General features: G+C 41.4%; 1 protein-coding gene across 1 annotated transcript in view; it reads left to right on the top strand.

Annotated features, from left to right (window-relative positions):
• Positions 1–666: 666 nt before the first annotated feature.
• LOC120063379 (A disintegrin and metalloproteinase with thrombospondin motifs 12-like) overlaps positions 667–18,073 on the top strand; it is a 47,698-nt gene continuing 30,291 nt past the window's right edge. Inside the window, exons 1-2 of the mRNA XM_039013733.1 lie at positions 667–916; positions 1,115–1,461. Of these exons, the coding sequence (XP_038869661.1) occupies positions 799–916; positions 1,115–1,461 (465 nt within the window). The 5' untranslated portion in view covers positions 667–798. The remainder of the gene's footprint in view (positions 917–1,114; positions 1,462–18,073) is intronic.

Genomic DNA, 18,073 nt, shown 5'->3' with positions numbered 1-18,073 from the left:
TAGTAGTAGGAGTAGCCCTCAAATTCAACCCTGCAGAGACTTGACCGCAAGGCATACTGAAAATGAAAAAGGAAGCTATTTTACAGGGTTATCTTACTAATTCTAGGCCTACTTAGGCATCGAATTGAATTGGAATATTGAATAAACGGTTTAGAGCACAGAGTTTACTTGATTTGCTCTAAAAGCACAGGGGGTGAGTGAGCGAGCGTTTGAGTTATCTCCCACTGCGTTGCAGCTGCACACCACACCGCTCCCCTCCGGTCCCTCCGCTCCCTCCACTCCCCTCTCGCCCCTCCGCTCCCCTCCGCTCCCTCCGCTCCCCTCCGCTCCCTCCGCTCCCCTCTCGCCCCTCCGCTCCCCTCCGCTCCCTCCACTCCCCTCTCGCCCCTCCGCTCCCTCCGCTCCCCACCGCTCCCCTCTCGCCCCTCCGCTCCCCTCTCGCCCCTCCGCTCCCTCCGCTCCCCTCCGCTCCCTCCCCTCCCCTCCGCTCCCTCCCTCCCGCTCCCTCCGCTCCCCTCTCGCCCCTCCGCTCCCCTCCGCTCCCCTCCGCTCCCTCCACACCCCTCTCGCCCCTGGCAAGAAACGAGACACTACTAGCCTATTACTCCTCCCCTCCCACGCAAAGTTGCAGCTTTCTCCCTTTCTCACACTTTTCTGTAACCAGCCTAAAGTTTTCCTCCTCATCCATGACGCTGGCCGTTGATGGAACGAAGAGGTCGCTAGACCGCCTATAAAGCACAATTGGGACTTCAATGCCTGTGAATCTTTTTAAATCTCTTGATTTTGGTTAGATGAAATATGCAATGTCCGCGGGTGAGTCGGGTTCTTTCTCTGCTACATTCTGTTTTGTTTTTGGCAGCAAGCCATGCCGAGTTCTCGCTGCCTGGCAGCCTCCTCTCTCCCGATGCAGAATCAGGTCAGTATGTCTCAGTTGTTACAACTAGGCTATAATAACTGCAACAATGTTTCGATTTTATTGTTGCAATTTCACACAAAGTACTTTATAGCCATTGCAAGCTTAGTGCATGAATTTGCGTTGGTAGTCAGTTTTTTATAAATGATCTTGTAGGCTATTGATAATTCCACTGTACTTCATTTTCCATTTTATCCTCAGGTCGCTTTCTCCAGTCAGATGTGTCCGTGGTCCATCCAGTCAAAATTTTCAGAGATGGACAGTTTCTCTCCCACTCTCTGGCACACCGCGGGCGGCGTAAGCGAGACTTGGGGCCTTTGGAGGAACGCGTTTATTATAAGGTGAACTACAAGGGTCGTGATTTGGTTTTCAATTTAACAGTCAACAAATATTTGGTGTCAAACGATTATATTCTGGAGAGACGAAATGGGAGTGTGAACCGGACTGAGCCCCGTACCACAGGGGAGAACGCGTGCCACCTGATCGGCACGGTGACGGATTCTACTAATGCGCGCGGGACAGCCGCCATCAGCGCCTGTGAAGGCTTGGTAAGAAATCAGGATGCTGACCTTATTTAGAATTTAACCCATGCATGTGACAGAAATCCTTGTTATTGCTCATTATGTACTCTGATTTTAACACAAATTGAGGTAGTTAAAAGACACTGCAATCCTTCTCCATCTTTATGCTTTTTGGAGTTATTTGAGTCAGTGATCAATATAAGGCTTCACTATAAGGCTTCACTATAAGGCTTCATAATAAGGCTTCACTATAAGGCTTCACTATAAGGCTTCACTATAAGGCTTCACAATAAGGCTTCACTATAAGGCTTCATAATAAGGCTTCACTATAAGGCTTCACTATAAGGCTTCACTATAAGGCTTCATAATAAGGCTTCACTATAAGGCTTCATAATAAGGCTTCACTATAAGGCTTCACTATAAGGCTTCACTATAAGGCTTCACAATAAGGCTTCACTATAAGGCTTCACAATAAGGCTTCACTATAAGGCTTCACTATAAGGCTTCACTATAAGGCTTCATAATAAGGCTTCACAATAAGGCTTCACTAGAAGGCTTCACAATAAGGCTTCACTATAAGGCTTCACTATAAGGCTTCACAATAAGGCTTCATAATAAGGCTTCACAATAAGGCTTCACAATAAGGCTTCACTATAAGGCTTCATAATAAGGCTTCACTATAAGGCTTCACAATAAGGCTTCACAATAAGGCTTCACTATAAGGCTTCATAATAAGGCTTCACTATAAGGCTTCACTATAAGGCTTCATAATAAGGCTTCACTATAAGGCTTCACTAGAAGGCTTCACTATACGGCTTCACTATAAGGCTTCATTATAAGGCTTCACAATAAGGCTTCACTATAAGGCTTCACTATAAGGCTTCACTATAAGGCTTCATAATAAGGCTTCACAATAAGGCTTCACTATAAGGCTTCATAATAAGGCTTCACTATAAGGCTTCACTATAAGGCTTCATAATAAGGCTTCACTATAAGGCTTCACTATAAGGCTTCACTATAAGGCTTCACAATAAGGCTTCACTATAAGGCTTCATAATAAGGCTTCACTATAAGGCTTCATAATAAGGCTTCACAATAAGGCTTCACTAGAAGGCTTCACTATAAGGCTTCACTATAAGGCTTCACAATAAGGCTTCACTATAAGGCTTCACTATAAGGCTTCACTATAAGGCTTCATAATAAGGCTTCACTATAAGGCTTCATAATAAGGCTTCACAATAAGGCTTCACAATAAGGCTTCACAATAAGGCTTCATAATAAGGCTTCACTATAAGGCTTCACTATAAGGCTTCACTATAAGGCTTCACAATAAGGCTTCATAATAAGGCTTCACAATAAGGCTTCACAATAAGGCTTCACTATAAGGCTTCATAATAAGGCTTCACTATAAGGCTTCACTATAAGGCTTCATAATAAGGCTTCACAATAAGGCTTCACAATAAGGCTTCACTATAAGGCTTCACTATAAGGCTTCATAATAAGGCTTCACTATAAGGCTTCACTATAAGGCTTCACAATACGGCTTCACTATAAGGCTTCACAATAAGGCTTCACTATAAGGCTTCGTAATAAGGCTTCACTATAAGGCTTCACAATAAGGCTTCACAATAAGGCTTCACTATAAGGCTTCACTATAAGGCTTCACTATAAGGCTTCATAATAAGGCTTCACAATAAGGCTTCACTATAAGGCTTCACAATAAGGCTTCACTATAAGGCTTCACTATAAGGCTTCATAATAAGGCTTCACTATAAGGCTTCACTATAAGGCTTCACAATAAGGCTTCACTATAAGGCTTCACAATAAGGCTTCACTATAAGGCTTCATAATAAGGCTTCACAATAAGGCTTCACTAGAAGGCTTCACTATAAGGCTTCACTATAAGGCTTCACAATAAGGCTTCACTATAAGGCTTCACTATAAGGCTTCACTATAAGGCTTCATAATAAGGCTTCACTATAAGGCTTCATAATAAGGCTTCACAATAAGGCTTCACAATAAGGCTTCACAATAAGGCTTCATAATAAGGCTTCACAATAAGGCAAATCCACCACATTGAGAAGCAGGGACAGATAACTAAAATAGGAAGGAAATATTTATTTAGCTCCATTGATTTAGCTTAATTGATTAAGAGATAGGACATTTAGTTTGTGTAATGTCTTGCCCTATTTCCAATTCACCTAGAAGCCACACCCTCCCCAAAGTCAGGAGAACTTTCTTTGAAATGTACAGGAGAGAGGCATCAGAACAGTACTCAAATATACAGAAGAGAAGCATAAGAGGAATTGGTATGTGGTATGGCTGGTCACAGGCTGCTGAGCAAACCCCCCTTTAGACTGACAGTACCCCGTCTGTTGGTCCAGCCTTCAAAGATTTCCTGAGACTGTTTGCAGAAATACTTTAGCTCCATGGCCCACAAAAGACTGCGGCTGCCTCCTCTCAGCCTATACTGGGAGACTCTGTCTCCCTTGCACGATCTTTCCCTCTCTCTCCCCGCTCACCCTACTTCTACCACTCTCTGTCTCCCTCTCTCAGCTCTCACTCTTTCTCTCTCTCTCTCTCTCCCTTTCTCTGTCTCTCTCTGTCTCTCTCTGTCTCTCTCTGTCTCTCTCTGTCTCTCTCTGTCTCTCTGTCTCTTTCTCTGTACAGTGTTATGTTTCTCCTTGTTTGACCACAGACAGTAAGTTTGAGAATGTGGCTTCTATGGCTACTGTTTAGAAAGAGACTGAAATAAGACTTGAGTCACACACACAAACGAGACGTCTGTATTTTTAGAATTCTTGTATGTTTCTTATAAGAACAAAGGAAATTAATACTTTGACTTTCATCACAATGATAGTTGTGAGCTTTGCTCTCTGTCTGTTAACCAGACAACTGCTGGACAGCAGAGAGAGACACATCAAAATATCTGGACAGCAGAGAGAGACAAATCAAAATATCTGGACAGCAGAGAGAGACAAATCAAAATATCTGAACAGCAGAGAGAGACAAATCAAAATATCTGGACAGCAGAGAGAGACAAATCAAAATATCTGGACAGCAGAGAGAGACAGAGGAAAACAGCTGGACAGTAGAGAGAGACAAAGGAAAACAGCAGGACAACAGAGAGAGAGACGAAGGATAACAGATGGACAGCAGAGAGAGACAAATGGAAACAGCTGGACAGCACAGAGATTTAAAGGAAAAGAGCTGGACAGTAGTGAGAGACAAAAGGAAACAGCTGTAAAGCAGAGAGAGACAAAATAGAACAGATGGAGAGTAGAGAGAGAGTAAAAGGAAAACAATTAGACTGCAGAGAGAGAGAGATACAGTTGAGTTGAAAGTTTACATACACCTTAGCCAAATACATTTAAACTCAGTTTTTCACAATTCCTGACATTTAATTCAAGTAAAAATTCCCTGTCTTAGGTCAGTTAGGATCACCACTTTATTTTAAGAATGTGAAATGTCAGAATAATAGTAGAGAGAATTATTTATTTCAGCTTTTATTTCTTTCATCACATTCCCAGTGGGTCAGAAGTTTACGTACACTCAATCAGTATTTGGTGGCATTGCCTTTAAATTATTTAACTTGGGTCAAACGTTTTGGGTAGCTTCCCACAAGCTTCCCACAATAAGTTGGGTGAATTTTGGCCCATTCCTCCTGACAGAGCTGGTGTAACTGAATCAGGTTTGTAGGCCTCATTGCTCGCAGACACTTTTTCAGTTCTGCCCACAAAATTTCTATAGGATTGAGGTCAGGGCTTTGTGATGGCCACTCCAATACCTTGACTTTGTTGTCCTTAAGCCATTTTGCCACAACTTTGGAAGTATGCTTGGGGTCATTTGGTCCATTTGGAAGACCCATTTGCGACCAAGCTTTAACTTCCTGACTGATGTCTTGAGATGTTGCTTCAATATATCACTTTTTTGTTGTTATTACTTTACATTTATTTAACTAGGCAAGTCAGTTAAGAACAAATTCTTATTTACAATGATGGCCTAGGAACAGTGGGTTAACTGCCTTGTTCAGGGGCAGAACAATGTAACGCTTGTCGTCGGGAGAAGGAGAGGAGGACCAAGGTGCAGCGTGGTAAGTGTTCATTATTTTAATAAACAACTGAGGAGCTGAACAAAACAACAAAAACGACAAACGAACAGTCCTGTAAGGTGACGAAAAACACTGAACAGAAAATAACCACCCACCAACAAAAGTGGGAAAACAGGCTACCTAAGTATGGCTCTCAATCAGAGACAACGATAGACAGCTGCCTCTGATAGAGAACCATACAAGGCCAAACACATAGAAATAGAAAACATAGACCTACAACATAGAATACCCACCCACATCACACCCTGACCAAACTAAAAATAGAAACATACAAAGCAATCTACGGTTAGGGCGTGACAAACAACGTATTTTTACCTTGTCATCTCGGTGTTTTGATCTTGCAACCTTTCGGTTACAAGTCCAACGCTCAAACCACTAGGCGCCCCAAAACATCATTTTCTTACCTCATGATGCCATCTATTTTGTGAAGTGCACCAGTCCCTCCTGCAGCAAAGCACCCCCACAACATGATGCTGCCACCCCCGTGCTTCACGGTTGGGATAGTGTTCTTCAGCTTGCAAGCCTCCCCCTTTTTCCTGCAAACATAATAATGGTAATTATGGCCAAACAGTTCTATTTTTGTTTCATCAGACCAGAGGACATTTCTCCAAAAAGTACAATCTTTGTCCCCATGTGCAGTTGCAAACCGTAGTCTGGCTTTTTTCTAGCGGTTTTGGAGCAGTGGCTTCTTCCTTGCTGAGCGCCTTTCAGGTTATGTCGATATAGGACTCGTTTTACTGTGGATATAGATACTTTTGTACCTGTTTCCTCCAGCATCTTCACAAGGTCCTTTGCTGTTGTTCTGGGATTGATTTGCACTTTTCGCAACAAAGTACGTTCATCTCTATGCAGCAGAACGCGTCTCCTTCCTGAGCGGTATGACGGCTGCGTGGTCCCATGGTGTTTATACTTGCGTACTATTGTTTGTACAGATGAACGTGGTACCTTCAGGCGTTTGGAAATTGCTCCCAAGGATGAACCAGACTTGTGAAGGTCTACAATTTTTTGGCTGATTTCTTTTGATTTTCTCATGATGTCAAGCAAAGAGGCACTGAGTTTGAAGGTAGGCCTTGAAATACATCTACAGGTACAAGTCCAATTGACTCAAATTATGTCAATTAGTCTATCAGAAGCATCTAAAGCCATGACATCATTTTCTGGAATTTTCCAAGCTGTTTAAAGGCACAGTCAACTTAGTGTATGTAAACTTCTGACCCACTGGAATTGTGATACAGTGAATTATAAGTGAAATAATCTGTCTCTGTAAACAATTGTTGGAAAAATTACTTGTGTCATTGTAACGATCGTCCTAGGAAGAAGGAGTGGACCAAAACGCAGCGTGGTAAGTGTCCATGTTAATATTTATTTTAACTCAGAACACTAAGACAAAATAACAAAAATAGACCAACACGAAACAGTTCTGTCTGGTGCAGACACAGAGACAGAATACAACTACCCACAAACACAGGTGGGAACAGGTTACCTAAGTATGGTTCTCAATCAGAGACAACGATTGACAGCTGCCTCTGATTGGAAACCATACCAGGCCAAACACATAGAAATACAAAACATAGAACAAAACATAGAATGCCCACCCCAACTCACGCCCTGACCAAACCAAAATAGAGACATAAACAAGGAACTAAGGTCAGGGCGTGACAGTCATGCACAACATAGATGTCCTAACTGACTTGCCAAAACTATAGTTTGTTAACCTCTTGACGCTAGGGGTCAGATTTTTTTTTTTTTTAAAATAACGTTCCCTAGGTAAACTGACTATTTCTCAGGTCCAGATCGTAGAATATGCATATAATTTACAGATTAGGATAGAAAACACTCCAAAGTTTCCAAACTGTCAAAATATTGTCTGTGAGTATAACAAAACTGAATCTGCAGGCGAAAACCTGAGGAAATCTAACCCGGACGTGATTTTCTTTTCTTTTTTCTTTTTTTAAAATCTGTGTTTCCTTGCCCGTCTTTCTTCCATTTAAAGGGGTATCAACCAGATTCCTTTTCCAATGGCTTCCTCAGGCTGTGACCAGGCTTTAGACATAGTTTCAGGCTTTTATTTTGAAAAATTTGCGAGATTTTTCAAAACTAGTCATGTGTCCTTTTATTAGTTCCTGCGCGCGAGAGGGTTAGCTCTCCATTTTCTTTCTCTCTTTTATTGAATAGGTTACGGTCCGGTTGAAATATTATCGATTATGATTGTTAAAAACAACCTGAGGATTGATTATAAAAAACATTTGACATGTTTCTACAAACATTACGGATACTTTTTGGAATTTTCGTCGAACGGAACGAGGCTTTGGTTTTCTGAACATAACGCGCAACCCAAATGGCGTTTTTTTGTTATAAAAGTAATATTTATCGAACAAAAAGAACATTTATTGTGTAACTGGGAGTCTCGTGAGTGCAAACATCCGAAGATTATCAAAGGTAAGCGATTAATTTTATTGCTTTTCTGACTTTCGTGACCATGCTAATTTGGGGCTAGCTGTTCAAGCATTGATTGATACACTCACAAAAGCTTGGATTGCGTTCGCTGCAAAGCATATTTTCAAAATCTGACACGATAGGTGGATTAACAACAAGCTAAGCTGTGTTTTGGTATATTTCACTTGTGATTGCATGATTATAAATATTTTTTGTAATATTTTTGAATCTGATACGTTTGGGAATTTTCTTCTGCCTTTCAGGACCGGAACGAGGCTGTAGTTTTCTGAACATAACGCGCAACCCAAATTGCGAGCTAAGCTGTGTTTTGGTATATTTCACTTGTGATTGCATGATTATAAATATTTTTAGTAATATTTTGCGCCCTGCAATTCAGCGGTTGTTTAGGAAAATGATCCTGCTAAAGGGATTCGTAGTGCAGAGAAGTTAACAAGAAATTTGTGGAGTGGTTGAAAAACAAGTTTTAATGACTCCAACCCAAGTGTATGTAAACTTCCGACTTCAACAGTAAATGAAACAGCTGGACAGCAGAGATAGAAAAAGGAAATTAGCTGGATAGCACAGAGAGAGGCAAAAGAAAACACCTGTAAGGCAGAGAGAGACAAAAGTAAACACCTGTAAAGCAAAGAGAGACAAAGGAAATCAGCTGGACAGTAGAGAGAGAGACAAATGAAAACAGCTGGACAGCAGAGAGAGACAAATGAAAACAGCTGGACAGCAGAGAGAGACAAATGAAAACAGCTGGACAGCAGAGAGAGACAAAGGAAAACACCTGGACAGCAGAGAGAGACAAATGAAAACAGCTGGACAGCAGAGAGAGACAAAATAAATCAGCTGGACAGCAGAGAAAGACAAAGGAAAACAGCTGGACAGCAGAGAGAGACAAAGGAAAACAGCTGTACAGCAGAGAGAGTTACAAAGTAAAACAGCTGGACAGCAGAGAGAGAGTTTAAGGAAAACAGATGGACAACAGAGAGAGAAATACATGAAAACAGCTGGACAGAAGAGAGAGACAAATGAAAACTGCTGGACAGCAGAGAGAGATGTGAAGAAAAACTCCTGGACATCAGAGGGAGACAAAGGAAAACAGCTGGACATCAGAAAGAGTCAAAGGAAACAGCTGGACAGCAGAGAGAGACAAAGGAAAACAGCTGGACATCAGAAAGAGTCAAAGGAAAACAGCTGGACATCAGAAAGAGTCAAAGGAAACAGCTGGACAGCAGAGAGAGAGTCAATGGAAAACAGCTGGACATCAGAAAGAGTCAAAGGAAAACAGCTGGACAACAGAGAGAGAGACAAAGTAAAACAGCAGGACAGCACAGAGAGAGACAAAGGAATATAGCTGGACAACAGTGAAAGAGACAAAGGAGAGAGTTCCATTCTGTACCTGATGATTTACTTTGGTAGAACTATCAAGAGGATATGGAAGAGGATTAACGATGTTCTGTAAAATGACCGGAAGAGTCAGTACATGGCCTTTCTCTCAGTGTTTTCTCCTGTCACATCAGGAATGTCTTTCCTGCAAGGTCTTGTCTCACATTCAGTCAATCGTGTTTGGTTTGCAGTCACTTTTAATGAGCCAAACTGTGTAAATACATATGCAGCTGTTGTGATAGTGCATGCGTTTGGGCTAGAGCAAAGAGACATTGAGTGTGCAAAGACCTCCATGCATTTGTTAAAACTTCTTTATGATAGGGGGCAGCATTTTCACTTTTGGATGAATTGCGTGCCCATAGTGAACTGCCTCCTACTCTGTCCCAGATGCTAATATATGCATATTATTATTACTATTGGATATAAAACACTCTGAAGTTTCTAAAACTGTTTGAATGATGTCTGTGAGTATAACAGAACTCATATGGCAGGCAAAAACCTAAGTAAAAATCCAAACAGGAAGTTTGGTCAATGTTCAACTCATCGCTGATTCAATTCCCTGTAAGATATGGATCTGTTTGCACTTCCTACGCCTTCCATTAGATGTCAACAGTCTGTAGAACGTGGAATGAAGCCTCTAGTGTGTTGTGGGGCTGGATGGGAGGTGTTTCAGTCATTGGTCTGGCAGAATGCCAGTTCCTGGTCATGCGCTTTCCTCATGATTTCACCTTGCGTTCCATAACTTCTACAGACATGAAGGAATGCTCCGGTTGGAACGTTATTGGATATATATGATAACAACATCCTGAAGATTGATTCTCTACTTAGTTTGACCAGTTTATTCGACCTGTTATATAACCTTTTGAAGTTTTCGTCCGAGTTCGCCTGCAGCTGCGCGAGCGTTTGGACATGTGCACTAAACATGCTAGCAAAAGTAGCTACTTAGACATAAGTAATGGACATTATCGAACAAAACAACGATTTATTATGGAACTAGGATTCCTGGGAGTGCATTCTGATGAAGATGATCAAAGGTAAGGGAATATTTATGATGTCATTTCGTATTTCTGTTGACTCCAACATGGCGGAGAAATGTTGTTATTTTTGAGCGCCGTCTCAGATTATTGCATGGTGTGCTTTTACGTAAAGTTTTTTTGAAATCTGATACACTTGTTCTTAATGCAACCGCTGTATCTTTAATTATATGTAAAACATGTATCTTTCATCAAAGTTTATGATGAGTATTTCTGTTATTTGACGTGGCTCTCTACAATTTCTCCGGATATTTTGGAGGGATTTCTGAACATGGCGCCAATGTAAACCGAGATTTGTGGATATAAATATGCACATTATCGAACAAAACATAAATGTATTGTGTGACATGATGTCCTATGAGTGTCATCTGATGAAGATCATCAAAGGTTAGTGATTCATTTTATCTCTATTTCTGCTTTTTGTGACTACTATCTTTTGCTGGGAAAATGGCTGTGTTTTTCTGTGGCTATGTACTGAGCTAACATAATCGTTTGGTGTGCTTTCGCCGTAAATCCTTTTTGAAATCAGACATGTTGGCTGGATTCACAACATGTGTAGCTTTAATTTGGTGTCTTTCATGTGTGATTTCATGAAAGATTGATTTTTATAGTAATATATTTGAATTTGGCGCGCTACATTTGTTCTGGCTTTTGGCCAAGTGGGACGCTACCGTCCCACATATCCCAGAGAAGTTGTCTAATGGTTCCTAAATGTTTCTTGGACTGACCTACCCATCTCAAACTTAAGTTCTCATTTACAACTGCGACCTGGCCAAGATAAAGCAAAGCAGTGCGACACAAACAACAACACAGAGTTACACATGGAATAAACAAACTTACAGTCAATAACACAATAGAAAAGTCTATATACACTGTGTGCAAATGAGGTAAGAATAGGGAGGTAAGGCAATAAATAGGCTGTAGTGGCGAAATAATTACAATTTAGTAATTAAACACTGGAGTGATAGATGTGCAGAAGATGAATGTGCAAGTAGAGATACAGGGGTGCAAAGGAGAAAAAAATATATATAACAATATGGGGATGAGGTAGTTGGATGGGCTATTTACAGATGGGCTATGTACAAGTGCAATGATCTGTAAGCTGCTCTGACAGATGATTCTTAAAGTTAGTGAGGGAGATATGAGTCTCCAGCTTCAGCAATTTTTGCAATTCGTTCCAGTCATTGGCAGCAGGGAACTGGAAGGAAAGGCGGCCAAAGGAGGAATTGGCTTTGAGAGTGACCAGTGAAATATACCTGCTGGAGCGCGTGCTACGAGTGGGTGCTGCTATGGTGACCAGTGAGCTGAGATAAGACGGGGCTTTACCTAGCAAAGACTTATAGATGACCTGGAGACAGGGGGTTTGGTGACAAATATGAAGCGAGGGCCAGCCAATGAGAGCATACAGGTCGCAGTGGTGGGTAGTTTATGGGACTTTGGTGACAAAACGGATGGCACTGTGATAGACTGCATCCAATTTGCTGAGTAGAGTGTTGGAGGCTATTTTGTAAATGACATCGCCCAAGGATCGGTAGGATAGTCAGTTTTACTAGGGTAAGTTTGGTGGCGTGAGTGAAGGAGGCTTTGTTGCGAAATAGAAAGCCGATTCTAGATTTGATTTTGGATTGGAGATGTTTAATATGAGTCTGGAAGGAGAGTTTACAGTCTAACCAGACACCTAGGTATTTATAGTTGTCAACATATTCTAGGTCGGAACCGTCCAGGGTGGTGATGCTAGTCGGGCGGGTGGGTGTGGGCAGCGAACGGTTGAAAAGCTTGCATTTGGTTTTACTAGCGTTTAAGAGCAGTTGGAGGCCACGGAAGGAGTGTTGTATGGCATTGAAGCTCGTTTGGACGCTGTCAGGATGCTCTCGATGGTGCAGCTGTAGAACCTTTTGAGGATCTGAGGACCAATGCCAAATATTTTCCTGTGACATTAACTGAGGCACTTACCCCCTAAAATGGTCAACGGGACAGTATTGTTGGTGGACCGACAGGGTACACACGCAAAAAAGCTATAAGCATAATGTACATACAGTACCAGTCAACAGTTTGGACACACCTACTCACACCTAAAGGTTTTTCTTTATTTTGACTACATTGTAGAATAATAGTGAAGAACTCAAAACTATGAAAAAACACATATGGAATCAAGTAGTAACCAAAAAAGTGTTAAACAAATCAAAATATATTTTATATTTTAGATTCTTCAAAGTAGCCACCCTTTGCCTCGATGACAGCTTTGCCCACTCTTGGTATTCTCTCATCCAGCTTCATGTAGTCACCTGGAATGCATTTCAGTTAACAGGTATGGCTTGTTAAAAGTTCATTTGTGGAATTTCTTTCGTTCTTAATGCGTTTGAGCCAATCAGTTGTGTTGTGACAAGGTAGGGGTGGTATACAGAAGATAGCCCTATTTGGTAAAAGACCAAGTCCATATTATGTCAAGAAAAGCTCAAATAAGCAAAGAGAAACAACAGTCCGTCATTACTTTAAGACATGAAGGTCAGTCAATACGGAAAATTTCAAGAACTTTTAAAGTTTCTTCAAGTGCAGTCTATAAAATATATTATGATTTGTTTTGATGTCTTCACTATTATTCTGAAATGTAGAAAATAGTAAAAAATAAAGAAAAACCTTTGAATGAGTAGGTGTGTCCAAACTTTTGACTGGTTCTGTATCTAGGATCTTAAAATAATCCTGCAATAAGAGGACATTTTAATTATTATCTGGATTATAATTAATGGACGTTTTTGAAGTGGTTGATTACATTCGTAAAGGAAAATGAAGTAAAAAAAAAAGTGGAAATTGCAATCTTCAGAAAGCCTTTTGAAACCCAAACACACTAAAAGTTTTACATTTCCGAATGTTCTCCTGCAACAGGGTGATCAAATTAAGATCATACATCTGTACCGTAAAAGCTTTACCCAAAGCATTAGAGTATGAGCTGAAGGTGCACAACCACAACATTAACAGTGTCCAGACTAACGGATCATAAATGTAATTTTATTACCTTTTTTTTTACGTGACTGGACCAGTAATATAGTGTGTGCAACTTTCGGCATTTTCTACACCCAGTCTTCAGCCACAACTGAGGGGTCCCAACCCACCATTGCACTAATCCTCCCAGTAAGGGAGGAGGTCAGTGTATGACCATAGGACCAATCTACTATACACTCCTAGAAGAAAGGGTTCCAAAAGGGTTCTGCGGCTGTACCCTTAGGATAACCCTTTTTGCTTCCAGATGGAACCCTTTTAGGTTCCATGTAGAACCAAAAAGGGTTATTTAAAGCAGTGGTTCTCAAATGGTTTTGCCTCGTGACCCACATTGAACCAGGTTGTCTCTGCTGCAACCCAATATTCACATCACGAAAAGGAATCAGCAAAATAAAATCTGGAAAACAATTTTTAATGCTATATCGATAATAATTGTAGCAATTGTATGACAAGGGAATAACATTCCCACCTCTTTCATTGTCAATAATACATTTTTGCCCCTATTCTCGATGAAGAATGTTAATAAATTCACTGGTTTGAGACCAAAAAATCTACCAAAATAGCGCTGCTAATAGCTCTATATTGAAAATACTGTGATTGAAGTAAAATTGTTCAGAGATTAAATTATTTACAAATGTATGTTCATTATAATTTCTACACATGTTCTACCTGGTTTAACCCGTTTAAGTTCAGACTGGAGTATTTCTACATAATTATTATAATTTTAGTTTTACTCAGACACCCTCAGAAAACCTTTTGGGTCGCGACCCACCAGTTGAGAAATGCTGCATTAAAGGGACAGCCGAAGAACCTTTTAGGTTCTAAATAGCAGCTTTTTTTCTAAGAGTGTAGTGTTCCTCAGTAAGGAGGGAGGAACGTAAATGACCAGACCACGAGGGAGGAACGTAAATGACCAGACCACGAGGGAGGAACGTAAATGACCAGACCACAGGCAGCCAGCTGTGGGAGGGAAACACTGCCAGATCCAAGCTGCAGGAGAGGCCATGTCACTGACTCCAGAGACACACAGGCAGTAGAGGCACTCTTTCCAAGTATGAAATGATGGGCCAAAAATTGAACTCGCGTTTGCTCCAATGTACATTTTTTCTCTACTGATTTCAGGGAAGAAAACAATGAAACAAAGTTTTATCAGGAAATCCGTCAATGTGTGAGGTATAGACATATTAAAGAGTATACATTTTTTACTTCATGGTTGTGAACAATTCCATCATGGTAAAACACATCACCCTACTCTATGTTTGCATAACACAACTGCCTAGAAAATAGCTCCATAAACCTGCCTTGACCGACAGTAGGACAAGGCCTGGTTCTTCTCTCACTCATTGGTTGTCCTGGTTTTGAGGGTTGATGTGTACAGATGTAGGATCTTCATTTGATCACCCGGTTGTAGGACATTTTTAACTTGTAGTACATTTGAGGTTTAAAAAGGCTGCTGCAGTTTGTAATTTCCACTTTGAAATTTCCAGCTTGATTTTCCCTTACGAAAAATTGATCAACCCCTACAAAAATATCCATGATTTATAATCCACATTTTGATTCACATTTCCTGTTGCCTTTGGATTATTTTCCTGCTGCAGCAAACTGGCTCAAATTAAGATGCTACATCTGTAGCTTGGCATGGAGTGGGAGTAAGCCCAGGCGACAGCACACGGGCATGCCTCTGGAATGCAATAAGCCACAGCGTGGTTACTGTTACCAAGTGAACACCCTGCAACCTCTGATTCCAGCACACTCATGGGAGAGTAAATAAAGACCAGATAAGGTGAAATGGGCTCATCCAAACAGAAAGGATAAAGACAATACTACCAATCACGATAATGTACAGCACTATCTCTGGTGAGCTGGATTTGGTGTGCAAGGATTTGAAAGGACTAGCAGTTGATGGTGTTCTCATATAAAATGCACAAGTTGTATTCCATAATAATGTCACAGGACGTTGGAATTTTTGGATGGTACAGTGGTCCCATTTCTTCTTTGTTTCTGTTTTCAAGCGCTGCAGTCAGACCAAACCCAACGCTTTTTCAATGGAGGAGTTGGTTGCCCCAAGGCACTACAAGGAATGAGTAGTTGAACATTCAGTGCCATTATTTCAGGACATTATCTTTTGTGAAATGCATATCTCCTCACGCTGTCCTGATGGAAAATAATGATACCTCTGAAGCCATGTAAAGATCCCACTCACATAATAATTTGACAAGACCTTGAAAATGACTCTGCCTGTAGTCCAACTTCTTATCTTCTGCATTTGTGCAAAAGAGAGCAGATGTCATTAAAGTACTCTTAAAATGTAATTTTTTGGTCTGTTTGTGTTCGTGGTTGGAATCATTATGGTGAGCTGTTGTGTGATCCCTCATCACACAGTCCCCACCTCCCCTCCCCATGTGTCCCAGTAAGGAGTGGAAGGCCACAGACTCACTCTGTGTTACAACAGACAGGAGGCAACTTACCCCAAACCCTCTTGGCCTGCAATCCAAAGTCCAGCAGAAGCAGTAAACAGAGCTAAAGCAGTTCCACATGGCTTCTGTATTTAACACACACACACACACACACACGCACGCACGCACGCGGACACACACACGCACGCACGCACGCACGCACGCACGCGGACACACACACACACACGCACGCACGCACGCACGCACGCACGCGGACACACACACACACACACACACACACACACACACACACACACAGAGACCTATGCTATTACAGCCTACCCTCGCTCTGGCTGGCACCTCACACTCAAACACACTTCTTCTCAGATACCCACAGGTGAGAAGGAGGAGGAGGAGGAGGAGAAGGAGGAGGAGGAAATAGTGAGGCTTAGAGAAGGCAGGCTGGGTCTGTTGGCAGAATTTAGGGGATTTAGAATGCACCACAAAGGCCTTTGTAAAAATCTGAGCCCATTCTGTCCTAATTGGTTTTGGTCGTTCTGAGTAGAGCTCTTTGTTTGTTTTTTCTCAATATCCATGTTTGTTTCCTTAGGTTCTCTGAAAGTACATTAAATGCACTTTGAATGAGGAACAAACTTTTTTGTTCATCCTTTCATGTTCTATGTTGTTGAATGTTATTGGTGTAATAGGACACCTTGTCAGCTTGTGGACGGTAGTTTAAGGATTACAGGTAGGAATGTGCATTGATCCCTACAGGGACTCTGTATCTGTATTCTATATGCAGATCCCTGCTGAGTCAGGCTGAATGTTTGAATGGGCCTCTCTCTTACTTACATTCCTTACTGGAGGATCTGATCTGCAACCATCCACCTGGTTTTGTCTTTTGGGACAGAAATCATAACTGATTGAGGAAAACATGTAGAGGAAACAGCCTCCAATCCATAACCCAGACAGATATGGAGCACAGGCGGCTCGTGGCACCTTAATTGACCCAGCATATGCATCACACGGGAATGATTTTTTTGTTGTTGAAAGTTACATATCTTGAAAACTTGATTGCTGACAAGCAAAACATTTTGGGACTATGACAGCAATGGACGAATGAAACAAATACCAAAATATAGTTTTTGGGTGGAGTTTTCCTTGAAGTGTTTTACACTTAGCACACAGCAACTAGAAGCCCACCCCTACTCTCTTGAGACTACTTCATCAACTTGGCTGGAGAGAACAGCAGGTTTTCTAGATAGAGATATGCAGTAGACTGCAGGATTCCCTAGAGCAGCACAGCACTAACTTCAGTGGATGAGTGAATGGCAATGTTTGCCCTCCAATGGTCACTGGTTCGATTTGCTACTAATTTATCTAGAACAGAACAGGATCAAAACGAATCAGGAACAGTGAAGAGCAGAACTCCTGGGAAGAACATTCAGCTTATTTTACTCATTCTTGGAGAACATACCCCTCCTCCCTCTCCCTCTTCTTCTCTTTTGCATGTTGGTTTAGAGATGGAGAGAGAGGCACACCCCGGTGCAGTTTGGGCTTGTTAGGTCATACATACACTTGACATACCAGTGTTTCCCCTAGGATTCTTTTCAGCAGTAGGGTTTTTTAATTAAGGCCCTCCTCTTGGCCGCAGAGACAAAATGTTGCTTATTTTAAAGCTCATTTCCTGCAATTATACACATTTTGATTGCCTTAAATTCTACAAATGTTGCCATGGTGTATGCCTTGTACTTATGCTATCTGAGTGTCTCAAACATTATAACAAAATCAATGGGGGCCCCATGCCATGACGTTTCTGGAATTTTAGAATCTAGTTTTTATTTTGGTGATAGTTAGTTCTCAAAGATGATCTTATTTAAAAATATACAGCTCCATTATCTTTTCTACATACTTTATATATGGTTTTAGTCGTTTAAGTTTACACTGAAATAGCTTTACCCCCCCCCCAAAAAAGAAACAATTATTTTGCAGTGGCTGCCAAGATTTTGCAGCAGCGGAAACACTGCACACACACGTTGCACTCTCCCTGCAGATAACTGAATAATCACCCAGACGAATAGCCCTGCAGAGAGAGAGAGAGAGAGAGAGAGAGAGAGAGAGAGAGAGAGAGAGAGAGAGAGAGAGAGTGTGTGTGTGTGTGTGTGTGTGTGTGTGTGTGTGTGTGTGTGTGTGTGTGTGTGTGTGTGTGTGTGTGTGTGTGTGTGTGTGTGTGTGTGTGTGTGTGTGTGTGTGTGTGTGTGTGTGTGTGT

The sequence above is a fragment of the Salvelinus namaycush genome, chromosome 18, assembly GCF_016432855.1.
Source record: "Salvelinus namaycush isolate Seneca chromosome 18, SaNama_1.0, whole genome shotgun sequence".
Taxonomy (NCBI): domain Eukaryota; kingdom Metazoa; phylum Chordata; class Actinopteri; order Salmoniformes; family Salmonidae; genus Salvelinus; species Salvelinus namaycush.
The sequence above is the reverse complement of the archived record's forward strand: the minus strand, read 5'-3'. Positions and strand labels throughout refer to the sequence as shown.